The sequence below is a fragment of the Diceros bicornis genome, chromosome 30 (assembly GCF_020826845.1).
Source record: "Diceros bicornis minor isolate mBicDic1 chromosome 30, mDicBic1.mat.cur, whole genome shotgun sequence".
In the NCBI taxonomy this organism is placed as follows: domain Eukaryota; kingdom Metazoa; phylum Chordata; class Mammalia; order Perissodactyla; family Rhinocerotidae; genus Diceros; species Diceros bicornis.
Window position 1 is genome coordinate 9,691,551 of NC_080769.1, and position 19,848 is coordinate 9,711,398.

Here is a 19,848-nt window from a genome sequence, read left to right on the forward strand (position 1 = left end):
ATACAACGTAATGATTCGATATTGATATATACTGCAAAATTATCACCACAATAAGTCTAGTTAACATCCACAGACAGTCCCCTTTTAAATGGCTCTCTATCCTGTCTCTGGCCTTGATCCTATTAAATTCTAGACTGGGGGGTCTTAAAAGACCCCATACCAACTTTCACAAGCTGCCATGTCTCCCATTATTGTCAAGGGAACCTGAAAAGGATTCCATGTTCACCGAGACTATTTCCATATCTACCTGTACTCACCCAGTTCCCCCTTCCACTTACATTTTTCAATCATTCTGCTCTCCCACAAGGGTTGGCTACCTGATCAGGGGAAGATAACATCCTATGATCCAGCAACAATAGGAAGCCTTGAGGGACCCTGACAGCTCTGTTTTGGGACCACAGGGCAGAGCGTACCTCCGATTTCCCTGTTCCAAAAGCTCTGCCAGTCTTCTCAGGATGTAAAGGCTGGTTAATAAATCCCAATGCCCCCTGTGATCCCTTGGAGGAAACAGAAATAATAGCCTCAGGAACACCAGGAAGACTGTGGACACTACAAGAGGAGACAACTAACTCCACTAGTGAATGCCAACTATATAAAAAAATGACCAGGGAAGAAATTCTTACGCTTTCTGTGGAGTCCCCATACTATACACAGACAGCTGGGCCACACTCCTATGGATATGGAGAAAGAAAGCTTCCACAGCCATGACTGCCCAACTTTCCCCTTGTAATGAAACAGCTCTCTGGGAGAAAGGCAAAAAAATGACAAAACAAATTTATCAAATGCAGCCGTTGGCCCTTATGTGGGCTAGTTGTGTTTGATCTGGGTGCTTGGGATAGTCTGAGAGCCTCAGGCTAAAAAATTTTGACCCAAGGATTACTATAACCCCCTGGAAAACCAAATGGGCTGCCATAAAAACTGGATCTTTCAAAATTGGAAATGTATCGAGCCTCTCCTAAATTTCCACAGACACACTTGCGACTGCATGTGGCTAGGCTGCCACCTTGGCGAGCACAGCAGAACCTCACCCTAAGACAAAGGGCACATGCCAAATGGCTGGCCTGGACAGCCTTCATGCAGACCACTCACAAGGTCAAGTTAGTAAACATGAACACATTTTAGCTGAGGTGGCTCTGAGTTCACACTTACTGACATGTACCCAGGTTGCCCCAAGAGACATGGCCTTAATTTGCAGCCAGGCTCCCATCATGACCTAACTTAGCAAAATTATGGATTTCTTTTAAACTTTCATGCCACCTCACTTACACTGGCTTTTCAATGTGCTTCCAGTGAAGAAGCTCTGTGGTCAGGCTCAGGAAGCAGGCACAAGCAGGCCAGGCCTTTCCAGATGCACGCTGGATAACCCACAAGATCTCACTGACATCTGCAGTCCAGTTATCATGCTCAACAATGCCAGCAGGTCCCCCAGATTGCCCAGGGACATTTGAATCTTAGAGATCCTAAAGTTAGGAACCCCTAACAACCTGAATGAACACTGACTTGGGAAGGCTATCATCACCCTAGCCCAAGAGCTCACTGCTGGAGATGACAGCATCTCAGATGTCATCTCCAATGCCACTCCTCAATTCCCTGGGACCACCACAAGGATCCACGCCACCCACATGAAACTTCAACCCTGCACCCCCTCAGTGACCAACTTTACCGTGGAGCACTGCCTCAAAGAATGGGACCCAAGTGACATGACTGACTTTCCGTATATTACTGCTTATTTGCCTTCTGACCCTGCCTTGCTCAAAAACATCTGCAAAACCAGGAGTTTTCCCCTCGTAACTGTGACTCCATCATAACTCACGTCCAACCGCTTTGGTTTTAAGTGTAATGCCTTTGTGATTCTCTTAAAACAAAGGTGCCCACCACCATTATTATCTTATCTCCACCATTATTATCTTATCTTGCCTACATAGCTCCCTAGAGGAAGTCTCATCCCACTGCGCACTCCTAAAAAGTACAGGAGACTCTGCTGGCCCCCACCACACACTACCATGAGGCCTCCACTAACACCACTCTCTCTCTAGCGCTAGAGAATATGCATCCCAGTACTTCTGTGCCACATCACACCACAAAAGCCCTAAACTCATCCCCTCCCACTCCTGCTCTTCCCTACTGCCACAGCAACAACACCAACCTCTATATCCAGCTTGCTGAGACCATGGCTAGTGCTTTAAACACAGGAGCCTGTTGGACTTGCCAGGACCACTCTCTTTACCAAGCCAGCCATACACATCTACCCAGCCAATGTCTATATTGGCAATGACAAATACTGGACTATCAACCTCACAGCCAATGCCCATCTGTCCCTCATCATGTATTCCTCTCACTCCTTTCAGGCTATTACTAATTGGGGAAATATTTCTCCATAATGGTAACATTTCAAGTCTACACTCAGGGATGGTACCAGGTACACACAGTCCCGTGTGCCACATAATCTACAGATATTCCACTCTCACCTCTTGAATCATATCACATAGTCCATTTACAGTCACCCTCCCTTATACATCACTCCAGAGACAGGGCTATCAGGTTGTTCTGTAGAACTGACACCTCTACTTCACCCCCCCAATACTCCATCTATTTTGCAATCCCCTTTCCCATAGGCCAGCTCTCAATCACCAGCTTCCCCATTACTGTAGATTATCTATTCTCATTGAAGATACCCCTGGCCTTCCTAAACCATCTCTCCGTCATCACCAGCCAGAGCTATTCATTACATTTAAGATATAATAGTCATTACACCTATTCAAGATACAATGCTTGGGATGTAAGGCACTGCCCATCCCAAAGTAGGACTGGGACAGCAAGGAAAACATACAGAGGCCAACCAGCAAATGATCCTTGGCCTCTCGAATTAAGCTCAAGGCTCACTAACTAAAATGATTCTTAACAACTGTTTAGCCCTTGACTTAGTACTGGCTGACCATGGAGGTGTTTGCAAAACTGTAGTAACTTCCTGGTGTATGTCCATTAACAACATGTGCCACGTGGCCCAGTTCATGAAAGATATGAACACTCCTATGACTATTATTGAAGAAGTTTCACATAATTACACTTTATAATTGTACGATCACATTGCTCCATGCCCTGGACATCTCTCAATTCGTCATGGACTTATTTTCGTGGTTCCTACCTATCAAATGGGGAGCTTGGCTATGTGCTCTGCTTCAACGGGTCATAATTCCTATCCTATAAATACCCTAGGCTCTGCTTTACTTAAATATTGTCGATGTTGTTTAGCTAGAATTTTGGACTTGTCTATTTCTTCTTCTACTTCTGTTAAGCAAAGCTTTATATATTTGAAACAACATTATTGAGTGGATATATATTTAAATCTTTATATTTTTAGAGAAACAGAATCTTTTATCATAATGATCTCTGTAGCTGTACTACTGCTTTTTGACACTGTTGTCTGACATCAGGATCAGCTTCTTTTGGAGAGGTTTCTTTGCATCACTGGTAGCATTACGTCTGTTTTGGATGCCAATGTTTGCCAAGACAAAGAGTGGCACAGAGCCTGGCTCAGTGAAGGCTCACCAGGGATTGGTGATCAACAGACAACACAGATCCTTCACACCACTTCCTGCCAACAGGAAAGACATTCACAGAACCACAGTATCTGCACACCATCAGTAAATTTATTTTCACAACCCTCATCAACTGTTTCGCTACGGCACAGTTAGCTCATTGGGACACCCAAGTGGCAAACAGAGGGTAACATGGATATAACCAAGCCACATGGAGCCTTCAGTGCTTTCTGGCAACCTGCACTGTCAGGGGAGTTTTCTGGTCCTTTACCTGCAGAATGATTCTAGCCCCTTAAATGCGTCAGTGTTTATAAAAAGTCAACAGGACTGGTTACTCTGGACGTTCTCTCAGGGAATCAAAGGCCTAATCTGGGTAGGAGAAGGAATCTCAAGGTGGACTACAAAACCATCATATGTTTATTAACATAAACATTTGCTAAGATTGATAATAACACAAGTGAATTACTGATTCTGATTAATTTCTTGAATGAATTTGCTATTCACAAAATTAAAACATATCCATACTTTCTCTTACATTCTTTTGATTAACATCAAAAGAATCACTTCTTGAACAGAATCTTATTTTTCCATCAGGTACACACTGAAGATTAGAATCCTCCCTCAACACTTTTCCCAAGCAAACAAAAGGTATCTACTGTCAAATCTGGGAGTAACCCTTGATGCTCTCCCCTCTCTCACCCTAGAAATGTAATCAACCAAATACAGAACACTCTCCCCATCTCCTACTCCCGTCCCTTCCGACATGGCTAACTCCTATACCTTGTCTTTTTATCACTTAAATATTTATGAACTCTCTTTCATTCATCTACTCCCATATAAAGAAAGAAAATAATACCATCTTCTACTTTAGCTCCAGCACCCTAACCCATTTGTAACAATACATTTATTTTCTTGGACAGATGTTTGCCTCCTCCGACAGTTTACAAGTTTCCTAACAACAGCCATGGGTTGAATTTTTTCACTAAGCACTAACCAAACATTAAAACATTAAGTGGGGGCATAGCCTCTAGCAAAGGAATAGATGAAGGAAATGCCTGGATTCTTTCACTTTTACCTTCTACAAAACTCTCAAATCATTTCATTTTTTTTTTTTTATAATTTTATTTATCTTTCTTCCCCCAAAGCTCCAGTAGACAGTTGTATGTAATAGTTGCACATCCTTCTAGTTGCTGTATGTGGGACGTGGCCTCAGCATGGCCCAAGAAGCCGTGCATCGGTGCGCGCCCGGGATCCAAACCCGGGCCGCCAGCAGCGGAGTGCACGCACTTAACCGCTAAGCCACGGGGCCGGCCCTCAAATCATTTCACTTTCTTCTTCATAACAATCATCCACATCTAGGTTCCATGATTATGTTTTAAAACTTACTCATCATTAGATTCTTTCCTTGACTCCATGCTTTCACTCTCATCTTTCCTGAAGTCCATTCCCAAAGCAGGAGTTGGGGGGTCTATTTAAGTTATAATCAATAGAAATCACTCACATGCTAAAACATCTCAGAAGTTTCCACGGCCTTAGAATACGGTACAGAGCACTTCTTCCCCCTGGTCCTGTCCGCGCTCTCCACTCTACCTCCCATCACTCTGTCCATTGTGCTTCTGCCAACCCTCTTTCCTGAGTTAAAGAAATACACCAAGGTCTCAACTATGCTGTATTTTGCTCAAGTTCCCGTCACCTGAAATTTCCTCACCCACTCTACAAATCCTCACAACAGCTCGACAACCTGACTAGGTCAATCCTACTCAGGCTTTGCTTCACAACTTAAAGATGAATCCCTCCCGATACATATTACCACTGCATATTAAGCCATTCTGATGTCCATATCTCAAACTTGCCGGTATTCGTTTAATATCTGTATTCCCAAACAGACTGGAAGCCCCATGTGGCAGTCCTCTGTCCACTTGGATGGTCACTGTTTCTCTGTCCCTGGTACAGATCCTAGTTCTGTATTGAATTAAAGGAATTCAACGACCACTTGTGGATTGAACTGCCAGTCCCCACAAGGATGTTACAGTATAGTGTGCACAACTAAAAGGAACACAAAAATAGAATTACAACCTAAAAATCAAGTAAGACTCATATAAAATGTCTGCACAGAATATTATATAAACCAAAACACTGCACTTCTCCAAAAATATTTGAATATTTTTACTCAGGATGAAAGTGGTCAGAACATTCTATTTGAAAACAAGTGTCTTGAAGTTAAAACAAATTTTTTCCTTATGTCTCTCCATGTTTTTAGCCATGTTTTTAAAAAGCTCATTCAGAAAATACCAAATGGCACAAGATCTGTAGAAGGAAATTTATAATATTCAGCAAAAGTAAACGTATATTTGCCCTCTGACCTAGAAAAACAACCTGAGCAGCTTACCCTGAAAATACACCCCCACAAATGTGAGACAACATATGCAGAAGTTTATTCACGCAGGTAATTAACAGATGCTGAGGTAACTGTTACAAAGGTTGCTGTGGAACAAGATATTCTGAGTATCAAAATATCACCCCACATATGACTTTTTTATTCACAAGGAAGAGTCTACCTTTAAAAACAGAGTGCTTCTGGGGCCGGCCCGGTGGCGTAAGCAGTTAAGCGTGCGCACTCTGCTGCGGTGACCCAGGGTTCACAGGTTCGGATCTCGGGCGTGCACCGATGCACCGCTTGTCACGCCATGCTGTGGTGGCATCCCATATAAAATGGAGGAAGATAGCAGGGATGTCAGCCCAGGGCCAGTCTTCCTCAGCAAAAAGAAGAGGAGTGCATCAATGTTAGCTCAGGGCTGATCTTCCTCACAAAAAAAAAAAAAAAAGAAAAGAAACAAAAAAAAAGAGTGCTCTGCTGATCACTACCGTAAGCAAATAATCAAAGTGGGCGTCACCAACTGAGGGATGGCATAAATTTCTGTCTTCCCTGTGGAATGCAATTTCATGTACACATCACCTACAAAATATTTTGACAAGATCTTTTGAAGCCTCTACACCAGGAATTGGTACTTTGGTCACACGCCTATTTGTGTAAATAAAGCTTTGTTGGGACACGGCTATGCCCATTTGTTTACTTAGGTCTATGGCTGCCTGCCCACCACAAAGGCAGAGCTGAGTAATTCTCACACCTTATAGCCTGCAAAGCATCAAGTACTCACTATCTGGACCTTTCAGACAAAAAGCTTGCCAACCTCTGCTCTGGACCCAATTACCAGTTGACAGAAAATACAAGAAATGGAGAAAACATTTAAACACACCATGAAAATAAAACCAGAAATATAAAATGTGCAACTTTCTAAAAGAATGTGTATGATTCTTCAAAGAGTCAATACAATGTACAAACAACAGCAACTGACCTAGGTTAAAGATTAAAAGACATAAACAACGGCCATATATAAACCTTAATTGAGTCCTAGACCCAAAGACATATTTCGGAACAATGTGGAGAATTTTAATTTTTACTGAGTGGATATTTGATGACATTATTCTTTTTCACCTTCTTGGGTGAATTAATAGCATTGTGGTTTTAATAGGAATAATACCCTTATCTTTCGGAGACGAATTACAAGTATTTAAAGGTCAAGCATCATGTTTGCAATTTATTTTAACTTACTTTCAACTAGTCACCATAAAACGTATTTACCTATGGAGAGAGCAAACATGCAAAATGCTAAAAATGAATGAGTCTACTACAGTGAACACTCATGGTACAGGATGTTCACATTTTCTGTAGGTTTAAGATTTTACAAAAGAAAAATGTGAGGAAAAGAACACACTTAGTCCAAATATCCTGTTAATGGCAAACTGAATTATTCTAGAACTGATGTCATAAAGTCTCCATCTTTTTCTCCTGGAGGACCCTGTTTAAAAGCTCTGTGGGGATGTACGGGCCTAGAAGCTCAGACGACGAAACAGCTATCTTTCTTTAGATGAAAGACTTGTGGTCAACAGATGCTTATAATTATACACACAAATGCGCTCAGCCTTGACACCTAAGAAACTATCTTACCTTTCCACCTTTAGGTAATGTCCAAAAATAAACAACTCGCAAAGACAAAGACAAATTCTCAGACGACACATTCGTTTCCACAGGAAAAGCAGAAGAGGCCCCTGAGCCAACTTTCCCCCGGACTCACGGGAACACGACGGGGTCGCCAGGTCCGTGAGAACCGGAGCGCGCGGGGCCTCAGCAACGGGACTCGAGCAGCGGAAATTCTTCTCCTTCCGGAGAAAAGTCCCGAGGTTACTTCGGAGGCTTCTGAACAGGGGAGCCCAGGGGATGAAAACCCCCCGCACACGCGCCCTTCCCGCCCCGGCTCCGCGCGGGGACAGCGGCCGGGCGGACGCGAGCGGAGGGGCCCGGCCTCTCTAAGGAGGCCCCTCGGGGTCCCGGCCACACCCCTCCTTTCAATCCCTCCGTGCCTCCCGGGGCGCTCCCTGCACGCGGGTCTCACCAGAGACGCGGTAACCCCGAGACGACCGACGTGACCACTCCAAGATGCGCGGAGTCAACGAACAAAAAGACCGCGCGAACCGGTGACGCCATTTCCGCTTCCTGCCTCAAGCCGTAAAGGGCGGGACTCCGGGGCTCGGACTGCCAATCACGTCCGACCATTTCAGGCAGAGAAATTGTAGTTCTCCACGTGAGGGTGCGGATGGCCGTGGGGTCGACTGCGTGTCGGGGTAGGCGCAGAAACATGCCCAGCGGAGGTGGTTGAGGTTGGAAGCAAGTAAGTGGGCGGGGCTGCGGGCGGAGGGCCGGGCCGATATCCGGGGGCGGGGTTGGGGCGGGACGAGGCCAGCGAGGAGCCTAGACCGCCTAAGAGAAAGGCTGGGGGTGGGAGCTCACGCGGGGAGAGTCTCTTCAAAGGCCTCTCTGGCTGCCTGTCCTCACCTTCTTTGAGCCCTTATCATGATTGTTCCGTAATATGCCTGCCAGTCCATGAGATGGTCTCTCTCTTCCATTCAATCGCATATTTAAATATTTAAGCTTTATTTCCCTCGTTTCTTTTTTTTTAATTTCAGGTGTATATCATTATACTTCTATTTCTGCATAGATTACATCATGTTTACCACCCAAATACTAATTACAACCCATCACCACACACATGTGCTGAATTATCCCTGTTGCCCTCCTCCCTCCCCCCTTGCCCTCTGGTAACCACCAATCCAATCTCTGTGTTTATGTGTTTGTTTATTGTTGTTATTATCTACTACTTAATGAAGGAAATCATACCGTATTTGACCTTCTCCCTCTGACTTATTTCATTTTGCATAATACCCTCAGTGTCCATCCATGTTGTCACAAATGGCTGGATTTCATCGTTTCTTATGGCTGAGGAGTATTCCATTGTGTATATATACCACATCTTTTTATTTTCCTTGAATGCCGTACTACACTCTAATCTTTGATTCCTTTGTGTTTTCAGTGTATTGACATTTTTTTATGCAGCTTTAATTTTTTTCTTCTTCAAATATGTATTTCTGGTTTTTATTTTTCAGATCTTACGTAATGGTCCAGGGCCTCCTGTACCAAATTGTGTAATAGCACTGATAGCAGGCTTCCTAACTCAGGAATGGTTCTACAGTTTCTCTGGTAATCATGTTTGCTGTGGGTTTCAGTGGGAGGCCTTTGTGGAGTTAATCAAGTTCCTTTTAAATCCTGATTTACTAGCACATTTTACCAAGAATTGTTCATGTGCATTATTAAATGTGTTTTATGCATCTGTTGAAATGGTAGCTATTTTGCTACGTTTATGTTTCATCTGTTGCAGTACAAAATATTTAATTTTTATGAAGCCAGGAAATTCCTTTATGAAAAACGATTTCTGGGTTTCCTGTCTCGCCTTAAAAATTCTCTTCAAACTCTAGATTACATTCAAATTACCTAGTTTTGTTCTAAATTTTATTTTTAATAACATTTTAGGTTTTAATCCTCAAAGAATGTTTTTTGGCATGTGGTGTGGGGTAGTGGATCCAATTTTTTTTTCCTCCAGAAAGGTGGCCACTTGGTGTAGTATCATTTATTAATAAACTATCCTTGACTTACTGATTTGAAATTCCACCTTTATTAAACAATAAATTCCTATATATACCTGTATCAATTTCTAGACTTTTCCATGCCAGTGATATTTACTTATGCCCATTTCATACTCTTAATTACAATAGTTTTATATTAAGCTTTAACATTTAGAATTAAAAATATAATGGTTGCTAAAGTTTGTTGCATCTTACTACTCTAGGTGCTTCAGACACATTGCGTTGCTAATAATGATGTAGCTACTGATGATTTTCTCTTTTATTTGTTTTCTGCAACAGCTATAGTGAGATATGATTTGCATGCCATACAATTTACCCACTTAAAACTATACCATTCAAGGTTTTTTAATATGTTCACAGAGTGGTGCAAACATCGCAACTTTAGAACCTTTATATCACTACAAAAATACCATTTGGCTGTTGTGCGAGATCAAAATTTGGCCACCCTGAAATATGTCTCTTTACCTTGATTATTTTCTCTGACGGATTTGACCTCCCCCAAGCTGCCTAAAGGAATTTAACTCTGGGTATGGACAGACTGGCAGGGTCATCGCTAAGCCTATTCTTAACAAAGTTCTGTTTACCAAATATTTACGTTTGTAAAGGTATCTGCCTCTGTGTAGTGGGAAGGGGGAGGATGACCTTAGCTGTGAAAACTCTTATCAGGACGGAAGAAGAAGATTTAAATCTACATACTCTTGATTACTGTAATTCCTGTCTCTCCAGCCACATTCTCTATAGGTGGCCCTGCAAAGCATTGTCTGACAAACATTTACATTTCCCTCCTCATGTAAATTGTCTTCTTCCCCTCTGAAATCCCAAAACACCACCCACCCCCAACTTCCTCCTTTGTCTTTAGCTAAAGATGATATTTAAGACGAGAATCTCTGGATTGTGTTGAGAAACTCAGTTTCCCTGGTTTCTCCCATGTATCCATGTTATTAAACTTGGTGTTATTTTCTCCTGCTAACCTGTCTTTTTAATTATTTGGCCAGCCATAAGAACCTCCAGGGAAAGGGCGGAGGGGGATTCTCCCTCTCCCCCATCATACCCCCATTTTCCTACTCCCTTAACATCTAAGCTGCCAAGAACCTACTTTCTGTCTCTATAGATTTGTGTTTTCTAGACATTTCATGTAAATGAAATCATGCAATACTTTCTTTCTCATTGGTTTGTGGTGATATATCATTATTTAGGTCCTCTGTAATTTTTTTAAGCAAAGTTTTGTGGTTTTCAGTATACAGGTCTTTTACCTACTTGGTTAAATATCTCCCTAGGTATTTTATTCTTTTTGATGTAATTGTAAGTGGAGTTTTTAAAATTTCCTTTCAGATTGTTTGTTGTTGTGTATAGAAACATATTGATTTTGCTCTGTTGATATTGCACCCTGCAACCTTGCTGAATTTGTTTATTAGCTAGAATAGTTTGTGGTGTATAGTATGTGTGTGTGTGCGTGTGTGCGTGTGTGTGTATGTGTGCATTAACCATACATCTTGCTTTTCTTTGGCTGCACAGTATTACATTGTACTAGTGTTCCCTCATTTATCGAAGTAGTTTCCTAGTAACTGACAGGCAGGTTGTTGCCTATACTTTTATATAACAACAATGCTGCATGAGTAACCTTGTACGTAGAACATTTTACATGAATATGAATGTACCTGAATGGTAAATTCTTATCGTTGGAATTTCTGAGTCAACTCTAAAATCAGAAAGAGCATACGTGAGGACATTGAGGTATAACAATGACAAGGCATGTTAATATAACTGCAAATAGTTTAGCATTATTTCATTAAAATTAACAATTTTATTACTATTTCATAAGCCAGAGCATTATTTTACTGCTCTTCTCCCATCTGATGGTATGTTTCCTTGAAAACAGGCCCTCAACACAAAGGCTGTGCGCAGATGATTTTTTTGGAGTGGAAATTAGATCTTAAGGAGTAGCAGTACAGAGCAATAGGAGTCCAACAGAGAAGGAAAGAAAGACACTGAAAGGAATCATTATCATTTTGATCCCTCTATGGTGACTGGTGCTCAATGCCACCAAATCCTTGTGAGGTGCTTTATGAAATTTGTCTCAGAACTTTCCGCTAGGTAGAGGAAAAGACATCAGCCTGTGTCTTCTATTGGCCAAGGGTGATCCTAAAGGAGTTAACATCCCCACATTTCTGAGTCGCACATTTATGAATACAGAGCAGATTCCCTCAGGTGTCCCATATTATGGTATCAGAGGAGCTTCAGGGCAGGAAGCAGGAGGAATGTGTCATGGGCCTGAGACCAAGTGCTGTCAATTTCGGCTGTACAAAGCTTTCCACAGCCTCCATTGAAATAATGTCTTCTTTAAAGAAGACATGGCTGGAGTTAAAAGATGGGGCAAGAGGATTTTGAATTGGTGCCTCTCTTAGTCGGCTAGGGCTGCCATAGCAAAATAGAATGACGAGGTGACTTAAACCACAGACATTTATTTTCTCAGCATCCTGGAGGCGGGAAGCCCAAGATCAAGGTACCAGCAGGCTTGGTTTCCTCTGAGGCCTCTCTCCTTGGCTAGCAGATGGCCACCCTTCTTGCTGCCTCTTCACATGGTCATCTCTCTGTGCACGAAGGCCCCTGATGTCTCTCTGTGTGTCCTTATTTTTATAAAGACATCAGACAGATTGGATAGGGCCCACCCTAATAACCCCATTTTAGTTTAAAGGCCCCAAATACAGACACATTCTGAGGTACTGGGGATTAGGGTTTCAACATAGGAATTTTGAGGGCACACAACTCCGTCCATAACAGTGCCCAAGATGTGTGTAATATACCTTCCTGTAAATATTGCCTTTTATTAATCATGTGGGAAGCATTCTATCTAAAGCATAATTCTTGTTTCATTTTCTATTCCATTATTTATACTGCTATTAGATCTGGGTTTTTGTTTAAAGAGGCAAATTACCTAAATTTTACATGTCAGTAAAATGTATATGAAAAACAATACATTCTGAAATTAACACATGGATTAATGGAAGAAAGGGGAAATCCACTGTACAAATTTCTGACAATTACAAATGTTCAGTTGATGCAGATGATGTTTACTATCAGGCAAAGACTGAGAGAGAGAGCAAATTGGAAACATGTCTGCATTCCCATGTTCATTTCTAATTCTAGTATTAGCATTGGTGTGATTGATCTGTGCCTTTAAATATTTATTTCCTGCTATCTAAGAGGTACTGGTATGAAGTTTGAAACAAAATAAATGCCCAAGTTTCACAGAGCTTACATTTTGTTGAGAAAAAGAAAATAAACTAATGTATAAATAAATAGAAAAAATAAAGACTGTGAGAAGTGCTGGTAAAAAAAGTAAAGACTAATTAGGAAACCTATTTTAACATAATGCTGTTGTTACTTAACCATCTAGGACAATTCCATGAGTGGATCTGTTGATACTGTCGATGGTGTAACTCTCTCTGATGTAACATGTTTGGAAGGAATGAAAAAAGGGAACGAAAGAAAAACCATTGAGTTTGTTCTTGTAAAAGCTTAGTTTGATGTGCCTGTGAAACACCGCACTAATAATATCCACTTGGCAGTGGCATGGGTTGCTCTGGTGTTCTGCCCTAATGGCAGTAGTGGGAGAGAGAATTGAGTTTACAGAGAAGGAGGTCAGAAACATAAGATTATGCTTGGCTGAGCCTTACTCATGATCCTTCAGTTCTCAGTTTAGCTCTCACTTCCTAAGGAAAGTCCTTCCCAACTCCTGACCCTCGTACATGACAAATAAGCTCTCATGAGACACTGTAGATATTGTTGCAGGTCACAATCCAAATGGCTGATGGAGTGGACTGCTGTGAATCCTGTGCCATCTGGCCCACTTCTCCATCAGAATTAAAGGTTTCTTCTTCCAAGTGCAGGAAGCGCGGCCATCTGACAGCCCGCAGCCTTCAGCCCTCATTGAGAGTTGCTCTAAGATAAAGGAACCTGTGCCACTCAGGGTCACACCACTCAGATCTCTTGCTGTGGGAGCATAACTGACCAACATCCATCTTTAGCCACCACTATGTTTGCACTGAGGTTGCTCCTAGGCTGCTCCCAGCCACTGACTGAGCACAGCAGGGTACCTGTGCATGCCCATAGCCATGGTCACAAAATCATATCAATGACCAGAGTCAATGACACCTGCCAGGACAGTGACTCCTCTTCTTGGCATGAGGGACCTGAAGTGCTAGGCAGCAGAAGTTCAATGGGATTTTGCCATGTCTCTGGTTTTGTTCTCCATTTAGGAGTCAATACCTCTCAACATGCAGAGTCCAGAGGTGTGCAGACCTGAACACACACTCCCCAAATGACTCATTGGGAGTGATGTTACATGGGGCCACTTCTACTTCCAACATCTGTTTTCTGGACCCATGAATTCTATAAAATGTAGCTACACCACATGATGATGGTCATTGATTTGGATATACTGCATCCTGTGAATTATGTAGTCAGAATGTCCTGTGTATTCAAATGCCTGCAGTAAATATCATCATCCTCTTTGAAATTAAATCATGTTCCCGTATCTTCTATTAATTTTTTTTAAAACTAACCATACTCCATACTCTTTTTAGGCTATGTTTTACCTCTGTCCTCCCTTTCCCTTACAAATTTTATAGGTGATACGTATTTGCCACCTATGTTGCTTCAATGCTCACTCTTCAACTCATTCTACATGGATTGTTACTGCCCCTGCTTCTCTATTTAGAGGTAGTAAATGAGACCCCCGCCCCAATTTTGACAAGAGCTTCCATGTCACCAGCAAATGTCAAGGGATATTTTTCAGTCCTCGTTTGGTTAGCCCTTTCAACAGAACCAAAACTATTAACCACTCTTCTTTTCTTCAGAAAGGACCTCTTTGCCTCCATGACATTGTAGACCCTAAGTGATCAGTGATCCTTGAAATATCCAAAGATTCTTCGAGAGAAGAACATTACAGAAAGTTGGTTCCTGGCCTCAGTTCCTGTAGAAATTAAACATTCCTTAGGGGACACCCTGTCACATTTAACTCAAATCAAACAAAGGAGAATTTTTCTTTGGAGAAAATACTTTCTTTTTCTCCACTGTTGCCTGCACAGACACAACATTGGCTGAAGATTTTCCATTCTCTTGTCTTTGTACCCCAAGGGAGCTGAGTTGTTTGGAAAGAAGAAAGTCACTAGGACAATTTATTTAATGAGGAGCTTTGAGAATTCAGCACTTGAGATGTTAATAACTTGTCCCTGTTGCCTTTTTCCTATACTTCTCTGATTCCTGCCTGGGTGAAAACATGAACGGGCTTCCCAGGGGCAGACCTCAGAGAGCAGAAAGCTTCAGTGAGGGTCGTGGTATCCAGTGAGGGCTGGTGGAGTAAAAAGGAAAAGAGGAGAGAAAGTGAGTACTGGGATTTACCTCTACAGTAATGTGACTGGGACAGTCCCATCTTTATTTAGTCTATAACAGCGCAGTCTCTGTACTTTGGAGATACTTTAGTTTCTACTGGAACCACTCTTTTTCTAGCACTTGTTCTCTTTCTTCTTTCTCTTCCGGAATCTAGAGCCTCTCTCCGATAAGAGTTGGTTTCTGGAGAGTCTCTACCTCTTCTCTACTCTTTCCCATAATTGTAGGCTCCTGTTGGATTTCCTGTGTCCAATCATTTATTCACTAACTACTCACTGGAGATCCATCATGCACGAGGTATTGTCTACTTAATTCCTAATGTGACTGGCTTTTTCTATTATATTCCCTAACTATTTTGCAGCAGATTTGACTCACTGATAGCACTTAGTAGTTCTGTATTTGTTGTTGTTGTTGTTTCACCTTAGTGCTCACAATATTCACTACAAATTATGTAGTTGTTTCTGATGTTCGGTACTCAGACCAATTTCCTTTTCTCATCTTACCAATCTCTTTAAATGTTCAGGAGAATACTGAATGATTGAAGTTCGAGTAGACCGCCTTGCTCTGTTCATGAATCTAACACAAATATTTTAGTGTTTTAATGTAGAATATCCTATTTGCTGAGGTTATAAAACAATCACTCCCTAATAGTTTAAGAAATTTTCTTTAGTTTCTTCTTTTAGCAAGGGGCTCTGTCTGGGTGCTAACCACAGTAATGGCTGTTACGTTTTCTCAAATGCATTTTCTACTCTGATTATCTTTGTGATTTCTCTTCACTGACCTATTTTCATGATGCATTATGTTAACTAACATCACAGGATTAAACCAGCTTCCCATTCCTAGAATAGGTATTACTTATTCATGATGTATTATTCTCTTAAAATAGATGTGAATGCATTTTATTTATCATTCAATTTCGTGTCTATAATCAGGAATACACGAGCTTGAAGATTTCTTTTTTGTGTCCTAGTTGATGCATTGAGTCTCAATCTTTATACATCTACCATTTGCATGTGTTGAGCACCTGCTATGTGTCAGGCACCATGTAAGTCCTTGGAAAGACAATGGTGAACAAAAACACTCAGGTCCTCTGACCCACAAATGAACATAAAATTACCAACATGAGAGGCACATCAAGGAAAAGTACAGGATGCTGGACTTGTGGGCTCACCCACTCTGTCCTCCTGACCCTCCCTCTCTGTTCTCCATCTCACTGGCCTCTCAAATCCTTTCCATTCCCGAGCTCACTGACCCACAGGTTAACCATGAATTCTGTTCTCTCAGCCCAAAATGCTTGGCCTTTCCTTATTTCCCCTGGTTAAAAGTTACCCATCCTTCCTCTCACAGCTCAAATATTCATATTTCAAAGAAGGCTTTTCCACCCACCTCCCCAGACTAAATTGGCCATCAATGATTTTTTTTCTCTCTTAATTAACTAGGATTCTCTAGGCATTAATAACACTGGCCTTTTTTCTATCACAGAGAATGTAAACATTTATTATCAAATCTAAAATTTGCCTTTCACTTTTTAGGATGACTTGATTTATAGAAGCTTTGAATAATTTTTTTATCAAATCTATCAATCATTTGTTTTTGATGTTAATTGCACTGATTTTTAATACAGCGCATCCTCACTTCTGAGCATGTACACATGAGCACACACTCTCCCACATGCTTTGTATGTTATTTTAAACGTTTTGTGATTTTGTTCCCTTCCCTTATCTATGTAGTCCACATGCTTTTCCCTCTTCTGGGCGAATCCACCTGGCAGGCAGTCTCTGAAAGAGAAAGCTATAGGGAATCTTCATTTTTTTTTTTTTTTTTTTTTAAAGATTTTATTTATTTTATTTTTTCCCCCCAAAGCCCCAGTAGATAGTTGTATGTCACAGCTGCACATCCTTCTAGTTGCTGTATGTGGGACTCAGCCCCAGGATGGACGGAGAAGTGGTGCCTCGATGCGCACCCGGGATCCGAAGCCGGGCCACCAGCATCACAGCGCGCGCACTTAACCACCAAGCCACAGGGCCGGCCCGGGAATCTTCATTAATTAGTGCTGTGTGGTGGTCAAAAGAGGTAACAGACCTGTTGTGTTTATAATGATCAGAATTCCATCCTTGATGACTGCCCTAGTTTAAGGAAAATCTGATAAATGATACCCATGCAAGACAGATTTATTGTGATGTTAAGAAGAGAAGCTGAGGGGCCGGCCCTGTGGCTTAGCGGTTAAGTGCACGCACTCCGCTGCTGGCGGCCCGGGTTCGGATCCCGGGCGCGCACCAAAGCACCGCTTCTCCGGCCATGCTGAGGCCACGTCCCACATACAGCAACTAGAAGGGTGTGCAACTGTGACATACCACTATCTACTGGGGCTTTGGGGGAAAAATAAATAAATAAAACTATAAAAAAAAATACTTAAAAAAGAAGAAAAGCTGACATTTATCAAATGTTTACTGTATGTCACAGGAATCACAATAAAAATTGCATGCATCATCTCATTTAATTTACTCATCAGTCATAGAATGTAGAGAATATTTACTAGCCCCGTTGTAGAGGTGAGGTATCTGTACCCAAGAGAGATTAAATAACTTCCTCAAGGTCACACAGATAGTAAGTTGGAGGAGCTAAATTCTATTGTAGGAAGTCTGACTCAAGATCCCATTTTCTAAATCACAGCTCTATTTTGTACTTTGGGAGAGTTATATATCAAAAATGATTGTCATAAAAGGAACAGATTAGGGGCCGGCCCAGTGGTGCAAGCGGTTAAGTGCGCATGCTCCACTGCGGCGGCCCGGGGTTCGCCAGCTCTGATCCCCGGGGGCTCACCGACGCACCGCTTGTCAAGCCGTGCTGTGGTGGCATCCCATATAAAGTAGAGGAGGATGGGCATGGATATTAGCCCAGGGCCAGTCTTCCTCAGCAAAAAAAAAAAAAAAAGAGGAAGATTGGCAGATGTTAGCTCAGGGCTGATCTTCCTCACACACACAAAAAAGGAACAGATTAATATTGATAACAATAGCTGTCACTTATTGAGATCCTACTGTGCACAAAGGCATTTCTAAACCTCACAAAGAAGGTAATAGCAGTAACCACATTTTTTAAAGAACAAAAAATAAGACACATGAGAGTTAATTGTGACATCAATAGGAAGCATTAAGTCACAGAATTAAGGTTGTTTGAGTTGAAAACCCATGTCTTAATCATTATTGCAGAGTTATTAGAATGAAGGAAGTATGGAGATTACCAAAGGAAAGACCTTCAATGCCTTGTTTGTTTTAGAAGAGTCATATCAAGGAAGAAATTGGTTTATGTCCATAGATTTGAATAAGAGAATGAGAACCAGTGAGTAGGAGTTAAAAAGAGAGAATGATTTCTGCTAAATTACAGAATGTCTGAATGATTACACACACTTAAAATGTAAGTGGGCTACCACTTGGCTGAGTGAATAACTTACTTTGGAAAGACTCAACTGAGGGCAAAGTTTGTCCACCTAGAGGTGGAATTAAGAGGTGCTGACTGGCTCAGTTGTCAGTTGGCTATTCACTGAACATTGCGTTTGCCTCCTTTTTCTGAAGACACACCAGCTATATGGAATCAGGAAACCACACGGAAATATCAGAATTCCTCCTCCTGGGTCTCTCAGAGGATCCTGAACTGCAGCCCCTGCTCTTTGGACTGTTCCTGTCCATGTACCTGGTCACTGTGGTTGGGAACCTACTCATCATCCTGGCCATCAGCTCTGACTCCCACCTCCACACCCCCATGTATTTCTTCCTCTCCAACCTGTCTTTTGTAGACATCTGCTTCATCTCTACCACTGTCCTGAAGATGCTAGTGAACATCCAGACACAGAACAGAAATATCTCCTACAGAGGATGTCTCACTCAGATGTATTTTTTTATGGTTTTTGGTGGAATGGATAATTGTCTCCTGACTGTGATGGCCTATGACCGGTTTGTGGCCATCTGTCACCCGCTGTGCTACATGGTTATCATGAACCCACGCTTCTGTGGCCTCTTGGTTCTGATATCTTGGGTCATTATTTTCTGTATCTCCCTCCTTCATATTCTACTGATGGTGCAGCTGACCTTCTGTATAGGCACTGAAATCCCACATTTCTTCTGTGAACTGGCTCAGGTTCTCAAATTAGCCTGCTCTGACACCTTCATCAATGACATCTCCTTGTATGTGGCCACTGCATTGCTGTGCGTGTTTCCTCTGACTGGGATACTCTTTTCCTACTCTCAAATTGTCTCCTCCTTAATGAGGATGGCCTCAACTGAGGGCAGGTATAAAGCATTTTCCACTTGTGGGTCTCACCTCTCTGTGGTCTCCTTGTTCTATGGGACAAGCATGGTGGTCTACCTCAGTTCTGCTGTGACCCGTTCTTCCCAGAGAAGCTCGATCGCCTCAGTGATGTACACCATAGTCACCCCCATGCTGAACCCCTTCATCTACAGCCTGAGGAACAAGGATGTGAAGAGGGCCCTGGGAAGGCTCCTCAGACAAGCAACCTCTTGCCTGTGATCATCACTGGCCTCAGAACTAGTTGGACGTTGTGGGCCCCAAAGGCAAATGTTGCAAACTTAAATCTCCTGGTTATTTTTCTCCCCTAAAACAAATACTTGATTTCTTCAATTCCGAGAGCACCTATGACTTCAATTTTATTTGTATGATGTGTTAATTTCTCCCTAACAATTCTCCTCAGTAATCCGTTTTTGACTTTTCTTGCTTATGTGCTGTCCATTGAAGTTGCATGTTTCGTCAGCTTTTTTGCCACAATTCTTCATATTTCTAACTTTAGATTTAAAGTATTTATCATGTCAAGTGCTGACGTGGTTTCCCCCAAGATTATCCTCTGAAACGTTGAAGTTCTTCACCT

The 19,848-nt window shown here is 41.9% G+C and overlaps 2 protein-coding genes, 1 long non-coding RNA gene and 1 pseudogene across 5 annotated transcripts in view; 2 read left to right on the top strand and 2 right to left on the bottom strand.

The window, feature by feature from the left end:
- Nucleotides 1–534, top strand: part of LOC131394435 (uncharacterized) — a 124,501-nt gene extending 123,967 nt beyond the window's left edge. Inside the window, exon 4 of the long non-coding RNA XR_009216130.1 lies at nt 505–534. This is a non-coding gene — a long non-coding RNA (uncharacterized LOC131394435). The remainder of the gene's footprint in view (nt 1–504) is intronic.
- Nucleotides 1–7,933, bottom strand: part of LOC131394413 (zinc finger protein 26-like) — a 34,883-nt pseudogene extending 26,950 nt beyond the window's left edge.
- LOC131394410 (zinc finger protein 266-like) overlaps nt 1–19,848 on the bottom strand; it is a 194,388-nt gene that overhangs the window by 55,797 nt on the left and 118,743 nt on the right. The gene's annotated exons all lie outside the window — the stretch shown is intronic.
- Nucleotides 17,796–19,817, top strand: LOC131394421 (olfactory receptor 7D4-like). The gene has a single exon (XM_058525785.1). It carries the CDS (start codon nt 18,555–18,557, stop codon nt 19,491–19,493), a length of 939 nt encoding a protein of 312 aa, XP_058381768.1. The 5' UTR covers nt 17,796–18,554; the 3' UTR covers nt 19,494–19,817.

Excerpts from the sequence above, each read along its gene's own strand:
- LOC131394421 (XM_058525785.1), top strand. The coding sequence starts at position 18,555 with ATGGAATCAGGAAACCACACGGAAATATCAGAATTCCTCCTCCTGGGT.